This window comes from Taeniopygia guttata, chromosome 6 (assembly GCF_048771995.1).
Source record: "Taeniopygia guttata chromosome 6, bTaeGut7.mat, whole genome shotgun sequence".
NCBI lineage: Eukaryota > Metazoa > Chordata > Aves > Passeriformes > Estrildidae > Taeniopygia > Taeniopygia guttata.
In genome coordinates this window covers 25,405,881-25,423,030 of record NC_133031.1, presented here as the reverse complement: position 1 = coordinate 25,423,030, position 17,150 = coordinate 25,405,881, and the positions used below count along the sequence as shown (strand labels likewise).

The following is a 17,150-nucleotide window of genomic DNA, read 5'->3' as shown; positions in this document are numbered from 1 at the left end:
GATGTATCTTGCCTTGTATCAGTGTTTATACCTGGGCAGTGCAAGTGTAACATGAAGGGGGCTGCAGTTTACAGAAGAGGAAAAGGAATCATGAGACTCAAACTCAAATTTAACAGAACTGGGGGACGTGGTCTTGGGTTCTCCACCAAGCTGGGCTTTAAAACTTGGAAGGAATTTTGCCCAAAGCTTTTTTAAGACTCAGCATCTTAAATGTGTTGGTTTTGGTACAGCTGGGCCTTCAGTTTAAAGGTGAAGACTTCAAATCCAGTGAAAAGTTTTGGCCTATGGTGAGCTTGTGTGTAAATAAAAATCTCTTCTTCTCATTGTCTGTGGCTGCACAAGATGAAATGTTATATTAGCAAGACTAGGAGTGAGCAATTGTGTGGTTCCTTCTGACAGAAGTGTTTTCTCTTCTAGATGATGTCTCTTTTCCACAATCATGTCTTTTTGTGGTATTCCTGCCTTGGAAGACAGTCATACCTCTGGTGGAGATTATAATTTTGACTAGAGAGGGATCCAAGTAATGAAAAAGAATGTTCACAGCATCCACAGTATCAATTCCAGCACTGTGTAGACTGACCTGGTGTTAAAGTAGATAAGATTCCAAAGCCACAGACAGAGTCTCCAAACTGTTGCTGCACTACCTGTAAAGCAAAGTAAAGGTTAAGCTCCTTGCTGTCAAAAATAGCTAGTTCAAAGGTACCCCAGTAGTTTTTCTGCTTTGCTGAAGTCAGTGCTGTGGCTTTAGCATCAGTGTACCCTGAGAATGCACTATTACTGTTAGCAGTATTTCTGCTGAGATTTTTCTGGCAGTGCTGGCAGGGCGCAGGGAGCCCTGCAGCTCTGCCTGCACAGTTAATCCTGCACTGTTGAGTCTTGCCCAGAGCAGATGTGTGGGAGTAGTGTTTTGATCCACTGGTTTTCATCAAACCTTTATAGGGACACAGCTGGAGACCATAGTATAGTGTAGTCTGGATATAAATCCAGGTCTAAACTCTATCACTGTGTGGATTTGCTTCAACTGCCTCTGTCTCACCTGTTGGCTTTACAGCCCCTCCTGGTGTTTCAGCTCTGCTGCCTTGTGCAGCATCCAGTGTTGTAGGTGGCAGTCCATCAGTAGTATTCACATGGCTCTGGAAGGGCTCTGTAAATTCCCTGGTACAGACATCTTCCAGGCAGTCTGGTCCCCATCCAAAGTGAGCAGAGTGGTGGGACTTGTGGGGGGCTGTTGTCATTTCTTACTCTTCACAGAGCTCTGAGTGCAGTCCCTCTGTTTTCCTTGCAGGTGGCAATGAGATGGATTCTGTAACAAAGAAAACGAGGCAGGATGGATCAGAAGTTACTGAAAGACGTAAGGAGGAGATTTTTCATTTTTATAGCACATCCCAAAAATCCCTGAAATGGATGGCCATTTCTGTAAGGGATTAAATGTTGACCAGACGTCCAGACTAAATTCTGCTCCTGGCCCTGGTCTCTGTGTTGAAATTGGAATAAGGAATAGAATGGGCCAAGATCAGACATTTAGAGATGTGTATCATTACCTGATTGTTCAACCAGATGATTGCCCTGTGATAGCATTTCTAACGAGTAGTGCAGACACTGGGATTCTGCTCCTACCTCTGGTATCAATGCCCTGAGTGTCCTAGAAATTGTCTGGTGGCTTTGTGTAAAACTAGTTGATTTTCTGCTGACTTTATGAGAATTGACTAGTAGGAAGCTACTGGCATGGGCTTTGCTTTACAGCAATGGCTGTGGTTCAGAAGTGCCCAGAAATTTTACAGGAATCTTGTACAGAAAAAATCTTTCATGGCAGTAATATTCTTATTCAGATCTAGAAAGACCAGCAAAGAAACATAGCATTGTGTGATAATGAGCCTACAGCTACAGACCCAGGCAGTGTTGTCTTAAGAGACTTTTATTTAAATGAGTCAATCTTCTTTGAACAAGTCATACTTTTGCATGGAGAATAGGTAGAACATTGATCCACTTTGGCTATATTAACATGCTATTAATTCTGCACCCTTTTCTTCCCTCAGTTATTACAGAGACTGTAACCACAAGACTGACATCCTTGCCACCCAGTAAGTGTTAGTCATTGCATTGCTTCTGCTTGGTGTTCTGTGACTCTCCATGTTATTATTTGTCTGTATTGTTTCCATTATTTTCCCTGGGTGCAGCAGATCTCAGTGCATAAAGATCTGCACCCAAAGGACAGCAATTTTCAGAAATGCCTTTCTCCCAGAAAACTTGTTACTGGGGAGGTGTAGCATTTGAGGACCTGTCTGGGTCAGAAACAAAGCCACATACTCTACTAAGACTAGAAGACCAGACTCTGCAAAGATTTAAGTCCAGATATAGGTCTCCAGTGGTGACTGTCTGTTGGTAACAAGGATCAAAAGTGATGGGTTTGCAGGTTCCACTGCTGCGGCTGCAGTGTATTATTTCCATGTCATCTTACCCAGCTGGCAACAGTGGATGAATCTTTTCAGTAATATCAAAGGTCACAGGACATTTCTACCTCTGCAGAGAAGTACAAGCTCCAAATAGGGAAGAATCCTCCACACTCTTTATCCCAACATATCCTTGATTAGTTTGCTGCAGCTGAGTTGGCAAGGAAGTGCATTATCATCTCATTTATGATGAGGGTTAACAGGAGTATCCTTCAGTCTGTGTATGAAGCAAAACTTGTCTACAAACATGCTGGCTGTGGAGTGTGAATACATGTCTGCTCTGCCAAGACACTTCTCTGTACCTCTGATCTCTCACCAGCTATAAAGCTGTACTTGTAAGTGTGTGGAGAACTTTGGGTCCCTCCTGCCTTCTCTTGCAGTGTCCTTGCTCTTCCTATCTCCTGCCTAGAGAGACTGTCTCATTTTGTGCTCATCTCTTTCAGAAGGAGGGAGCAGCAGTGGGCTCAAAACATCATCCCACACCGGAGGGAGTGGAGTGGAAAAGCGGTCGTACACCCATGGGAGCAGCTATGTGACCTCAAGTAAGGAAGGAAAGCATTGCCCAGTTGGAAACAGAGAGCAAAGGCAGCAGAAATGGTCTGAGGAGAGATTCAAGGCAGGGAAATAGTGTGAGCCAGGGGTAAGGAAAACAGGATTTATGAAAGTAGAAGTGCCAAATGTTTACACAAAGCAAAGATATTCCTTCCCTAAAGCTGGGTCTGAAAATGGGTGAGTTAATGGCAAAGTCCCATTTTCCACAGAGAGAACTTAATTTCAGGAGAACAACAACAAAAAATATCATCCCTACTATTTTTGAGAAGTCATTCAGAAACTGAATTTCCTTTCTTTCAGGTTTTCCAAATCACAGTCTTTCTGACCATTCTTGTTCTAAAGACAGTTTTGATTAATCTTTTTGTTGATCTTGCTAAGGATAGAATATCATTAAAGAAATTCCTAGAAAATATTTTCTTATATTTGTGTGCCCATGGCTTTAGCACTTCGAGCACTTTGCCAGATTTTCTGGATGTGTTAAATTAGTGTGTGCTGCCTACTCCATAAAACCAGGATTCTTCTTTAACAGCATTCTTTGCCCAGCTGTTAGATTGTCATACCAAAGACTTCTAAAGACTAAGCTTCCTAGCCAGGTACCTGGCACACTTCTCTGTCCCTAGTGAGACTGACTGTACAACTCTCCTTATGGAAAACATTCTGTGCTCCAAGGGAGCTGACAAACAAAAGGGATGAAGTGCACTTTGGTGGGAGAGTTAGCTGTACCAAAGAGATCTGACAGGCACCTGCATGCCGGTTAAAGGCCAGAGTGTGGAATCACTTTGCCTCAGGGCACATGTGAAGTAACTCCACTGCAGATGTTGGTCTATTTGTCTGGACTGGCACCAGTGCTGCTGAACCCAGTCCTGCAAACTCAGAGGACCATGCAGGATTACTGTCTTACTTTTTTCAGTCTGTGGAAAAAGATAAATGAATCTGAACTTCAGATATACTGAGTTCTTGAAGTTCACAGGGCATTCTGTAGTTTCTTCTTTCCCACTTTCTTGCAGAATGCCTCTAACAGAGGCCTACTTGGCACAGTAATTCTTTCTGCTGAATGAAATTGAAAAGTTACAGAACAAAATGAGTCCTTTTAGAGGGGAAGTTGGCACAGAAACACTCTTGCAATCAGAAGGACACACTTTTTGTAGGGATGGGTAAACAATATCCAGTTTGATCCTGCTAATCAGCATAGATAGGTTGCAGTTTATCACAGGACTCCCTTTGTGCTGCACCCTGATCATACTCCATCATTATATTTTGTACAAGACACAATAATTATGGCTGCTCTCAGTTCTTTCTCCACAGCACTGATGTGAATTAGAAGGGAAATTGTTTCTTCTGTTTACATATAACAGGTACTAATAATGTCCAGACTGTCTTGGGCCTGGCACACACCTCAATCACTTCTCCAGAAAATGGACTAAGTGGGAGTGTGGATACCTGCTTTATGGGAAAGTGGACTCATCTCTGCTTTCCATTATATCATAAACTGCATCCTTCAGCACACTGAGTTTGGTTTAACAGTGTCGCAGTTTTTGTAGCCTATGTCATGTAACACTTGAGTTTACAAGTGAATCTATATCCTAACCAAAACTCAGCATCATCCAGAGCTAGATTTTTTCCTGCTCAGGGGAGATGGTTCACTATTGCCCTAGAACCTGGTTTCATGCATATCATTGACAAATATGTTTTGAAGCCATAGTGATAACCAATACTCCTCTCTGCCCTGAATGCTGAGGACAGCCAGAGTTAGATGCTGATATTGTTCTTGTCCATCTCTCAGTGTGAAACACCAGTGCAAATTTTTCCAGCTCAGAAGATAGTAACATAAAGCACCCAGGGCATCCAGAATGTACTGCCAGGACTTCTCTTCCATTTGCTGATGGTGTTTTTTTTTAACCATAGGTGGAAGTGGTAGATTGCATTCAACTTCATCATCCTCCAGCTACAGACAAGCCCAGTCTCCCAGCTCTACTCTCACCAAATCACCTGGCTCAACATTTGAAAGAAAAACCTATGTCAACCGCCATGCAACATATGAAGGTATGACAGAACATTCCATAGAAGGGAGGCAATGTGCAGTGGAGGCAATCTGCAGTGCACTCTGAGGTCACATTAGTGCAGAATTGTCCCCATTCCCATTGTGGTTTTCCTAGGAAATAAACCATCAGGGACAGAATTTCATTATTAAGTCCTGCTTATCCTAAGAATAATGCTCATTCCTAAAAGGAGTTGTGGCATATACTTGTTGAAAGACATTAGCAGCTCTTTCATGTGAAACCTGAAAAACTCTTTTTTTTTTTTTTTTTTTTTTGTAAATGGAAATGTTTTCTGGGAGATTAAACAATTGCCAGGAAGACATGTTTTGAAAACTTTTAATGATCTTATACAAAGTATTAATGAACATCTTTCTGATCTTTCTGTTCTTTGCAGGGAGCTCCAGTGCCAACTCTTCTCCTGAATTTCCCAGAAAAGATTTTGGTACGTCCTTTTTAGAGCCGTTCCTCTGAACGTTATGGCAAGGTCATGTGAGTTGATGACCATAATGACTTTTTGCACATTGCTGTGTCCTGATTTACCTATGCTACCTCTGTATTGGGGCATCATGCAGCTCCCTCAGAGGAGTTATTTGGGATTTACATTAACAGCTGAAAGTCAGGTCTCTGGCTGATCATGTTCAAACAGAGGGTGGACACTGTGTATCTGCTACTCTCAGCTGCTTTTGTGATATTCCCTGTATGATATAGAACATGGACAGGAGAAGACAGACATGGGATACTTCATAGCATTCGCTTCACCCTTCCAGAATAGCTCGGAGAACAGCTGCAAGCAAGAATGTCCAGACTCTTAGGATTTTGAGTAACTGCTGGATATACTTTTCCAGTAGCTCATTTCTAGACTTCATCAAGTATATATGGAAAAATGAAGTGGCTATCAAGTGATATATCTACACCAAACATTGTCAGCAGTTATTATCTTGCCCTGTCCAAACTCTGAGCTGCTGATTTTACTCAGTGAAGATAAGGAAACATTATGATCAGGTCTCCTTTTGGCTCATAGAGGAGGCAGGGTTTCACAATATCCAGCATTGGTCAGTAGGGTCAACATGCCTCTTAACTTCCTTTTGGTCATTTGAAATGGGACATCACCATCTACAAACAGCATTACTCTGTATAAAAAGAAACAGCATCTGGTCCTGAAAGGCTAAAGGTGCTACTGATTCTTTGGAATACCTTATGGTCTAAAGGGGGCCTGATAAAATCTCTTAATGGTTCAATTCTCCCAGCTGTACTCCAAGAAGAATTACTGTCTGAATATAAGCACCCTGAGTAAGATCAGTGTGCTGATTTTCAGAGATGCCACACCCTGTAAAGACTATTACAGATTTTCTCTTATTATTGTTCACAGCATCTGCCTCTACGAGAGGGAGAAGCCAAAGTCGAGGTGAGTGACACTGTTCTTTGAGAAGCCTCCTTTTTTCAGTTCAGCATAATTCACGTGTGTTAAATAAACCTATTCTTTAGCTGGAATCCAGTTTAAGTGTAGAGCAGTCAGATGAGGTACGTGGATCTGCACAACTTCAGATGTGAACCATGAATCTGTAAGCAGTTGTTTAAACAAGTTAGGTGTAAAAATTTACTTTAGTGAACGCCATGGTAGCTTGGACTGTGTCAGAAAGAAGATATTCTTGGAAACCTGGATGTCTGAGGGCACAGAACATAGTCTTCCAACTTGTCTGTTCACTACAATAACCTTAGTCCATCCATGCTCCGGGACCAGCCTCTGACATTTTCACAGTAATTGCATTCATCCTTCTCCTACTGTGATCTGTCTTGCAAACCATAAAGCAAACCCTGAAATAATCTCATGCTGATAGTAAAGAGATGGTGAGGAAATTTCAGACTTACTGTGGTCTGTAGCCAGCTCACTGTAAAGCGCTGCATTGTTTAAATCATTCAGTTCTTCTAATAATTTATTAGAGTGTTGGGGAAAGAAGGATTATCTTGGTCTCCAAGAATGTAGTATCTGTTTCCAGTTGCTTGAAGAGGAAACTATAATGTCACTTTATTCAAGTTAATTTTAGCAGTAGTTATAAATCACAGCATGGTCTTGCACAGTCCTCCTGAGTGTCACATTCCCAATTATTCTGCCTCAGATCGTCATAGTCTCCTCTAGCACACTACATACCTGAGCTCCCAGCAGAACTAGGCCATGCATAATAAAGTAGACACCAGAGAATCAGGTCCAGCTTCTCATATTACTTCAGAAAATAATTCCAATCCATCATCTTCTCCACATGAATGCCAAGATAGTATTTCTTTTCTAGTGCACGCACTGTCAGATTTCATCATGAGGAGCATGTATCACATGTTCTGGCTGGCCACTTTGCTTGTGGGAGGCAAGTTTAAAGGCTCACCCCAGCCAAATCACATTAACTTTGCAGTTTCTTGTGCTGGACAGTAAAGGTCCAGTAAAAGTAAGGTAATAGCAATTGAGTACCTGGTGAGAATGTTGACTGAATACTGGACTGGTTACATTCAGTGAGCCAAAAGAGAAGTCAGTAACTAGCAAGAGACTGAATCATACATCCCACTGTAGAGATGTCAGTTGTACCCAAGAAGTAGTAGGGAATTTGTGTATTTAGTAAACTTCTTTTGGCTCTCTAATTTTTTTGTTCAGAAGGACAGTAAAAAATAATATTTGTGATGAGTGAGGACTGCATAATTAGACCTTCTGTATATCCAACAGTAGCAGCATTATTGACTTCAGCAGAGGCCATCAATGAGTGAAATATAATTCCCTGGAATTTAAAGTAACAAAATGTGACCCCAGAACAAAAGTCACCCAGGCCCATTTGCTACCAATTCACATGGGCCTTGAGTACTGCTCAGATTAAACAGTCAGACAGCAAGGTGAAACAGACAGCAAGAAGGAAGGAATCCACTTCAGCCTGAAGTTTCATTCCCAGCCCAGGGCACAAAAGAATCTCTCTCCATATTCATGATCTGCTTTTTATCTTCCCAGAGAGTGAAATACGAGTCCGACTGCAGAGCGCATCTCCCTCTGGCAGATGTAAGTTATTCCAGGGGTATCAGGGATAAGATAGAAGGTGTTGCTGCTAGGATTATGTATTTTCCTGTTACGAACATTAATTTGAGTCCCTTTTCTGGACAAGGAAACATTCTGTGGGTTGGGTGGTGCTCTTGCAAATATGTAAAACGGTTCTCCCAAAAACATCCTCTGGAGCTTTGTCATTACTCCCAGAAAGTAACAGCTTCATAGACATGCAGATAAATTCCACTGAATTATTTAGATCCAGAGTAAGATTACAGATCAATGAAACATGGCTTTTGGGTGACTCTGGACTTGCTTTTCCTGCTAGGGACGGAGTTGGATGATGTGAAACGTTTGCTGAAAGGAAGTCGATCTGCCAGCTGCAGCCCTACTCGGTCACCATCCGGTACACTCCCGATACCAAAAAAGGCTGTGGTGGAGACAAAGATGGTCACTGAGAGCTCTCAGTCAGGTACTTGGCACAAGCAATGTTGCAGTCATTCCAAACAGCATTTGCCATAAAAAGTACTCAGTTGTTAAGAGCATGCAGATAAGAATACATGGTGTTCCTGTACAGAAAAGGGGTCAGAATGCTGAAAAACTGTCCAGGTGTTGCTGTAACAAGAGCCATCTTGGGTATCTTTCTAGTGACTAGCCTAATTTCCAAAAAAATGAGTCTATTCTTTCTGCCACTAGTTTCAATTCAGAGGTATTTCTAGCAGAGATAAGAGCTCTAAGCAAATGTGTCTGAGAGCGATTTGATCTCTTATCTCCAAGTGAGACAGAGAGATAGGACTGAAGACAACATTTCAGTGAGTGATTTATTAGCCTTACTATTTGATAATGTCTCATCAGGAACTGTACGAGAAGACAAGAGGGAATGGCTTCAAACTGAAAGAGGGAAGGCTTTGCTCAGATGTTAGGAAGAAATTCTTTACTTTGAGAGTGGTGAGGCACTGGCACAGGTTACCCAGAGATGTTGTGGATGGCTCATCCCTGGAAGTGTTCCAGACCAGAATGGATGAGACTTTCAGCAACTTGGTCTAGTGCAAGGTGTCCCTTCCTATGGCTGGAGGTTGGAACTAGATGATCTTTAAGGTCCCTTTAATCCCAAATCATTCTGTGATTCTATGATACTGTGATTCTATAACTGAAGTGGTACTTAAAATACTACAACCTTTTTTAGTTATTTATACACCTCATGACAGGGTTTGAGGAAGTGGTATTGACATTGACTCCATTGTCTTCCATCAATATCTAAAACCAGTATCTTTTATCTTACTCAGAGTTCCAATCCTGGGTAAAACAGAATTTTAGTCTAGTACACTGGTGAACCAATCAGAGACATATGTGGGAAGCAAAAGCCATATATCCCATGGCCCAGGGTGATTTATTAATGGAATGGCAGACTGGGGTGGTTTATTGTGAATGATCATGCTATCAGGTCAATCTATACTCCATTGGTTAAAATTTGTGGGGACTGTAATCAGCTGACATTTGAGGTCAGTTATACCATACTAACCTCGAGTCATTGGGTTGACTCTAATTGGTAATTGAAATGTAAATTGTTTGCTCTATAAACCTGCAGTGCATGTTAAGCCACAAGCCTGGCCTTGTTGAAAGCCACTTCTGTCTGCTTGGTTTTTGCAGTGTCAGGGACATATGACACAACCATACTGAATACTGCCCTCCCTTCATACATGTGGTCCTCCACTTTGCCTGCTGGGTCTTCCCTTGGTGGATACCATAACAGCTCTTCCTTGATCAATGCCATGTCTCACTCTACAGGATCAGGTATGCTCACTGGATTGCCCAGCTTTGAAGGATGGAACTGTCCTAAAACTGGGTCAAAAGCAGGTTTTTTTTGCACAGCACAAACTAAAATGATGAAATAATCAAAATGGCAAGGGATAGGTTTGAATTTTCTCTGGTTTTCTGTAATTTGGTGCTCTCTGCTTCTCCACTGAATGTATCTTAAAATCCTTCTTTGTGAGGATTTATTGTCCTGAATCTTGGACTGTCACTAAATTTTGATGACATCTTTATCAATGAGGTCTAGCTCACATTCTCTGTAAAAACTAGTTTAGACTCAAACTAATAATGGATTATCCTGGCCCGTTGTAAGAATGGCTCATATACTAAAAATGAGTAAGTTTTGTGTCTTCTTACACCTGGTGAGGCCCATTTCTAAATGCCAGAGATTCTGCATTCCCTAGCTGCAGAGAAAAACCACAAGAAGCTTTATGATGGAATACTCTTTAAAGCTTTACTTTCTCTCACTGTCATATGATCTCATCTTGTCTGAGGTAGGATTTTTTTGCCTTTGTCAGTTCAATAAAAGGGTGGTTTGTTGTCACAACTGTCAAGATTTTTCCTCTGTGCAATTATTGTGCATTATCATTAGTTGCATTTCCAAGCTGACTCTTGATTTCTAGGACTATGCCACTGACCTTTGGATGTTAGATTTATGATTTGAGAGGAGTAATAACATTTCACTTCCTCTTTTTGCAGTTTTTGGTGTTCCAAATAACCTGGCTCCCAGCAATCATACTTTGAATGCAGGACTCAGCTCTTCCTCTACAGGTCAGATTTTCCTTCCCTTCACACTTTGACAGCACTGCATTTCTGGCAGACACTATAGTGAAATAATACCAATATAACAGTTTCTCTCCTACTCCTTATCTGAGTGTCGGCACCTCTTTGCCCCACCTGCAGAAATGTCCGTGCAGCCATGAGACCTCACAATGTGACTCAATATAATGTTTTAAAATATTATTATCATCATTATTGTCCTGGGCCAACAGTAACAATACAGCAAGGTGAACTAAGTTACAAAACATTTTGTTGTAAGGCCTGTGGTGCCTCCAGAAAGCTGGTGAAATTTGTTTGGAGAGGTCATTCTTTATGTGTCACTGGTTTTGTTTGGGTTGTAGCCAGAATGCCACCTGCACTGCAGGACTCATATAACCCTCATTGCAATGCTTTTCTTTGCAGTATTTGGAGTTCAAAACAACCTGTCTCCAAGCTCTTCTTCTGCAACCCAGAATGCTACAGCAGCCTCTGCAGGTCAGCAGCAAAGTAAGCCTAGAGAAAGTGTGAGAGTCACCAAGTCTCCCACCTTTTCTGTAGTGACTAGAAGGTTCTTCTTGAAAGAGGCCCCCTCATCACCTTCTTCTTGTGTAGCACAGTGTGGTATGAAGGGATATTGAGGAATATTTCCTCTGCTGTGCATGTGCAGGAACAGCTCCCAGTGCTGATGCACTAGAAATTTGCTTGCTGGGGAAACCCTTGGTTGTTTGAGTTGTCCAAGGAAAAAATGAAAAAAAGATTTTTGAAATGATTGCTGTGTGAAGATCCCTTGTTATTCTTCATCTCTGTCATTGTTGAATTTCTTCTTTGCAGCATATGGGATGAAGAACACTTCTCAGAGCAACACCATGGCAAGTACTGGTGTGTCTGCCTCAGCAGGTGAGTGTGTCATTCACAGGTGTTTGGGCATGGCCTCGTACAGGCATATCATAAAAATGAGTTAGAGACTCAGTGAGTCACACTCAGATGCATAACTTGTCACTAGCCAGTACCTTTCTGAAAAGAAAGAGAGTCAGAATCTAAGAACAAGCAAATGAACTAGTCTGATTCAGTTCTCTACAATCATTTGGATTGTTTAATTCTGAGCTATTTCTGCTCAGCGGGCAGGAAGCTGTATAGAAGATCACACATGTGAAATTGTACTTCATTTGAAGCCAAAACATTTGCAATGTTGCTCTTAAAAATAATTTTTCAATTGTACCAGCTTCAACCACTCAAAAATGAAGGAATTTACTTATACATGATCAGAATGCATTTTTTTAATGAGAGAAGCCCTTTGTCCTTGAACAGTCAGGATTCATCCTTTCCACCTCTTTTCTGCAACTCTGAGAGTTATAAATTACACTTTTTTCTGTGTATGTAAAGAAAGCCAAGTTTGCCTTGTAATCCAAGGGCTCCCAAAGACAAAGCTTAAAAACAGATGTAAAGACCACAGAAGTTATGATAACATTTCTAATAAAGGTTTATTCCATGGTCTGCTAGACTAATGGAATAATAACATTCTGTTTATCTTGATTTTCAGTATTGTGTCAGTATACAAATTCATCTTTGTACATTATTCCAGACATAGTTCATAATGCCTAGTGGCACAAGAGTGACCACAGTGACGATTTTGAACATTGTTTGGCCTGTGCCAAACCTCAGTAAAGGGCAGTTCAATGTCTCCTAACCCTGCCTGGCTCCCAGGATATGCAGTGGTTTGGAGCAGCTTGAATAGTGCTTGACAGAGTATCTTGGCAGTGCTTGATGGGCTCCTCAGCTTGAGATGTGCTGGCTCTGCTGACCCCTGAATATCTCTCTCAGACTGAGTTTCTCTGACTCCACAGGAAGTATGTTTGAGGAGCAAAGAGCTCATTGAGCAAATCACTTCTACATATGATTGAATTCCAGATGTTCTCAATTTCTGGCAGCAGGGCCTCCCCTGCTAGTGAAATGCACATCTCCAAAGAAACCTAATGACATGCACAGCTCTCCTGTTACCTTTAGTGACCAGTATGTCTCTTACAGGGCTCTTATCGTAGTGGCAACCCCAGTCACAATGTGACTACCTGTTTTTATGAACAAAAGTGATGTGGCTTGTAGTTATGGACTCAATGACCCACATTCATCTCCTCTTTACCATCTTTTACAACTATTCCAGGAGGAACTGTTTTGAGCTCCCAGGGAGACGACATTCTGCGCAAAGACTGCAAGTTCCTGCTGGTGGAGAAGGAGAAGGCACCTGCAAAGGAGATGGAGCTCTTGGTCATGACAAAGGACACTGGCAAAGTCTTTAGTGGTTCTAACACTGGGCTTAATGGAGGTAACATCCCTTTTTCAGGACATGTGGTTATTCTGAGGGTAGAGAAATGGAGACTGATCATAAGGGAAGTTCAACATTCAGGGCACCACACCTAACTTGTACATCATACAAGAACCTCTGACAGGCAGGCAGCTTTAAACCATGCCAGCTAAAACCTGGGTCTGGCTTTTGCATTTGAAGCTCCAGAGCGTGCCTCAGGATATTTCACAAAGCTCAGGAGCTTTGAGAGAAAAAAAAACCTAGATCTGGTTTAGACAGGCAGAGCTACTGTGTCTTCCCAAGAAAAATACACCTTTGACAATGAAAGAAGATTGGCCTTAACTTCTGGTGTAATGTTTCTAATTATATTTGGTTCCTGTTCAGGATCTTTTGTAGAAGACACCTTGAAAAAAGAGAAGCAGGGATTTTCCTCCTCTTATGCTACAGATACTGGCCTAAAATCAGATGCAAATGGTAAGAATTTGTTCCCATGGAAATGCAATACAACTTTCTCCTTCTGCCTCCATTACTATCTTTCCCTTTCAAGCCCACACTCTAAACTTTATCCTGCACAGAAAGACTGGTAAAATCTCTTTTACTGTTGTTAAAACAGGAGGGCTGAAATCCATGCCAAAAAGGGACAAAGAAACTTATGCAGGTAAGTGATGCCACTCAGACTTTCATTGGAAGAAGCACCAAAGCACAAAACACAAAAAAGCAATTGTTCTTGAGGCACATGAGTGGTCTCTGAGCAATGAATCAGAGGGAGGGAATGTTCAGGAGGCTACCAGAGAAATGGGTACCAGTGATTTGATTGTACATAAGTGGACAGTTGGGTTATTTTTTCATGGCTAGAGAAAATCACATAGCTGACAGTCCAGCTGCATCCTGCTACTGGGACAGATTTATGGAGAAGAGAGGGCTCAGACAGATCATGCTGGCTATTGCTGTCATTTATGGCTCAGATCTGTAAAAAAAATTTACCCCCATGTGATCATGTTTTACAGCTGTTATTTTAACATGCACTGAGTGTTTTTGTCCCCTGTTTGAATTCCCTTTGGAAATTGTTCCCAGCTTCCACAGGGACTAGAGTTACACTCACCATGTGCACAGAGTGGCATAAAGATTTTTCCACAGCCCTTTGTATAATGGATCAGGCTCTGATGTCCTTATTGTAAGAGATTATTAACTCTGAAGTCAAGGAACTCTTCAGTAACCAGGAGATTCTTCCTTCCCTCTTCCAGAAATACGAAGTGGTGATGCAGGGGGTGCAATTGGATCAGCACCATCCTGGTGTCCCTGTGGTTCCTGCTGTAGCTGGTGGAAATGGCTTCTGGGTTTGCTTCTAACCTGGTTGTTTCTCCTTGGATTGCTTTTTGGACTAATTGCTCTGGGTAAGAAATAACTGAGGAAAAAATGTTGAATGATATAGAATGACAAAGGGTTTAAGCTGGGAACAAGCCCAAGTACCAGAGATACCAAGCCAGAGAACTGAGTAAAACATTTAGCTTAATGGTGACTTGCTACTGAGGTATTATAAATGGACAGAAAGAACAGATAAGGAATACAATCTTTTTTGAGGAGTTATATAGTGTTGGGGTGAGTAGGATAGGAAAGCTCTTGAGATCTGAGGTCTACTGCTCCAAGACTGACAGATTCCAAATCTGTCATATAAATTCCTGATATCCCTTCTGGGAGAAAAAAAAAAGATGCAAAGAATTCTGCAAAACTCAGTGGCCATAGCCACATGACACAGTGTTGCCATGTTCCTGTGATAGTATGAGATATTTCAGGCATGCATATCTGGGAGCATGTTCCCTAGCATTTTCCTTTAATCTTCCAGCTGAAGAAGTGAGAAAGCTGAAATCTCGTGTGGAAGACCTGGAAAAAATCAATGGTGGCCTCCTGGCAATTAATCAAGGGAATTCAAAAATAGAAAAAGATGTTTCAAGAGTAGACTTTCTTCATGGTAACTCACCCTCCTTGACCTTTCCATATGAAAATGAAGAGTCAGTCTGGTTGATGGTGAAGAGCAGACTGAATAAGGAAATAGAACGAGGTGAGCAGAGTCAGAAAATGAATACTTTATACCTTATACTTTATTTCTCATACTACTTTTGTTAGCAAGGGAAAGGTGATTTACTTTTATTTAGTGCATGATGGAAAAAGATGAACAACAGAGGAGCCAACATTCTCCCATCTTTATAAATTTCATGTATTTGTGAAAACAAATTTACGGCAGAAACTCACAAAACCATACTGTGCTGCCTGTAGCCTCAAATCCAAGTAGCTGAATCCTTGTTCTTGAAATAAGTATTTACTCTGCTGTATAATGAACTCTAACGGCCCCTTCACTTCCTGTTACAGGCTACTTCCGAGGGGAGAGAGGAGAGCGTGGTGAGAAAGGTACAGCCATATAGTTCTTCTCTTCCCCTGTCCATCTCCTTGGCTCTGGCAATACACAATTTTGTGGTGGTTGTTGCTTCAAGGGGCAATTAGCAATGAGAAAGACGAAGATGATTTATACTTGAACAAAAAGAATCAGAATTGTTTCGATTGAAAAAGACCTTGAAGATTATGGAGTCCAACCATAAGTGTAACCACTGTCCATGTCCATCACTAAAGCAGCTTCCTAAGGGCCACATCTTCATGTCTTTTCAATCTCTTCAGTGACAACTCTTCCCCTGGACAGCCTGTTCCAATTCCCCATAACCCCTTTGGTGAAGAAATTTTTCCTAATATCCAACCTAAACCTCTCTGGTGTAGCTTGAGGCCATTTCTTCTTGTCCTATCGCTTGTTACTTGGGAGAAGTGGCTGACCCCCAGCTCACTGTCCTCCTTTCGGGCAGTTGTAGAGAGCAATAAGGTCCCCCCAGAGTCTTCTCTGCTCCAGACTAAACACCCCCTGCTCCCTCAGCCACTCCACACAGGATTTGTGTTCCAGACCCTTCACCAGCTCTGTTGCTCTTCTCTGGACTCACTTCAGTACCTCAAGACCTTGTAGTGAGGGATCAGAACTGGATACAGCAGTGAGTTGCAGCCTCACCAGTGCTGAGTGCAGGGGCACAATCACTGTCCTGCTCCTGCCACTTTGCCGTGTAAACTGTAGAGACCCTGATCCCACAAAGAACAATACAGGAGGCTCAGTCTTGTATTGTGCCAGTGTAAAAGGCCAGACTGTGCCTGGTCTTGTACTATTCCAGTGTGAAGTGTCCTGTTTGGCCATAATTCCCATGTATTTAATGAAAAGTGGGAAAGCAACTAGAGGACAAAATTAATGAGTAATCATAGGATGTCTCTTGATTCAACTTTTTTTTCCACTTTTCTCAGGTGACATGGGAATACAAGGTCCCAAAGGTAAGTTTGGAGTTACCTGCTTTCTCAGGAAGATTGGTAGCCTGTTGTAGGGCCTGGGCAGCAAATGGTTTTTTCTTACTCCAGAATTTGGAGAAGCTGATGCTAGTTATCTGTTAGTTCAGATAGTGTTGTGAAGGTTGGGGTTTTTCCTCTTGTCTTCTGGTCAAAGAAAATTTTAGAGTTCATAGTAGAAGAGATAACACATCTCACTTTGAATCTAGATGCTCCTTTTGCCTGGATGAAAGTAATTCCTAAAGCCAGGCTCTATGTGTTTTAATCACAAAGTGCTACAGTACCCAGAGGATTTTGCATGGTGTGAATGATGCAATTATTTGCATAAATACAAGGGAGACAATTGCTGGAGACACTGGAACTTGTAAATATTCCAGGAACATAAACTTCTTTTTATGAGGGTGAGGGTTAGCCATAGGGACAAAAAGAGAGGACTTATTCTCTACTGACTGTCTTTTTGTTTCTGTCTACAGGTGATCGAGGACTTCCTGGTGCTCCAGGTGAGCTATAGTTCAGTTCCTCTTTGAGGGAGGACATGTACTTACATTACTGTGGGCAAGAACAAATTTTGCACTTTCTTGAAAAATTCCTTGAACTTAGCTCAAGGTGGTTCTCTGAAGAGTCAATATTTAGTATAGACTAAGTCACTTGATTAATATCTTGAGCTACAGACACAGCTCAGAGATTTGGTTACAAGCAAAGCCTTTGCCAGACTTCCCCGTAGTTGAACATGCTGAATTTGGGTTTGTTTGAAGATTCTGGTCTAGCACTGAAAGACTCCTACAGATGCATAAGTACTTGGTTCAGATTTCTTGTGCTTTTATATGTATTGTGTTCTTCTAAAGAGACCAGGT

The 17,150-nt window shown here is 41.7% G+C and overlaps 1 protein-coding gene across 2 annotated transcripts in view; it reads left to right on the top strand.

Annotated features, from left to right (window-relative positions):
* Nucleotides 1-1,285: 1,285 nt before the first annotated feature.
* COL17A1 (collagen type XVII alpha 1 chain) overlaps nt 1,286-17,150 on the top strand; it is a 34,674-nt gene continuing 18,809 nt past the window's right edge. Inside the window, exons 1-20 of one of the 2 annotated variants that reach the window (XM_072931227.1) lie at nt 1,286-1,351; nt 2,037-2,081; nt 2,894-2,992; nt 4,908-5,045; nt 5,436-5,483; nt 6,411-6,446; nt 8,028-8,075; nt 8,386-8,529; nt 9,708-9,851; nt 10,569-10,640; nt 11,052-11,123; nt 11,460-11,525; nt 12,787-12,948; nt 13,312-13,401; nt 13,541-13,585; nt 14,172-14,321; nt 14,771-14,986; nt 15,295-15,333; nt 16,258-16,284; nt 16,770-16,796. In XM_072931227.1, coding sequence (XP_072787328.1) covers nt 1,297-1,351; nt 2,037-2,081; nt 2,894-2,992; nt 4,908-5,045; nt 5,436-5,483; nt 6,411-6,446; nt 8,028-8,075; nt 8,386-8,529; nt 9,708-9,851; nt 10,569-10,640; nt 11,052-11,123; nt 11,460-11,525; nt 12,787-12,948; nt 13,312-13,401; nt 13,541-13,585; nt 14,172-14,321; nt 14,771-14,986; nt 15,295-15,333; nt 16,258-16,284; nt 16,770-16,796 — 1,723 coding nt within the window. In that variant the 5' untranslated portion in view covers nt 1,286-1,296. Of the gene's footprint in view, nt 1,352-2,036; nt 2,082-2,893; nt 2,993-4,907; nt 5,046-5,435; nt 5,484-6,410; nt 6,447-8,027; nt 8,076-8,385; nt 8,530-9,707; nt 9,852-10,568; nt 10,641-11,051; nt 11,136-11,459; nt 11,526-12,786; nt 12,949-13,311; nt 13,402-13,540; nt 13,586-14,171; nt 14,322-14,770; nt 14,987-15,294; nt 15,334-16,257; nt 16,285-16,769; nt 16,797-17,150 lie in introns of both variants that reach the window. The other variant, XM_072931226.1, reaches the window with a different exon arrangement.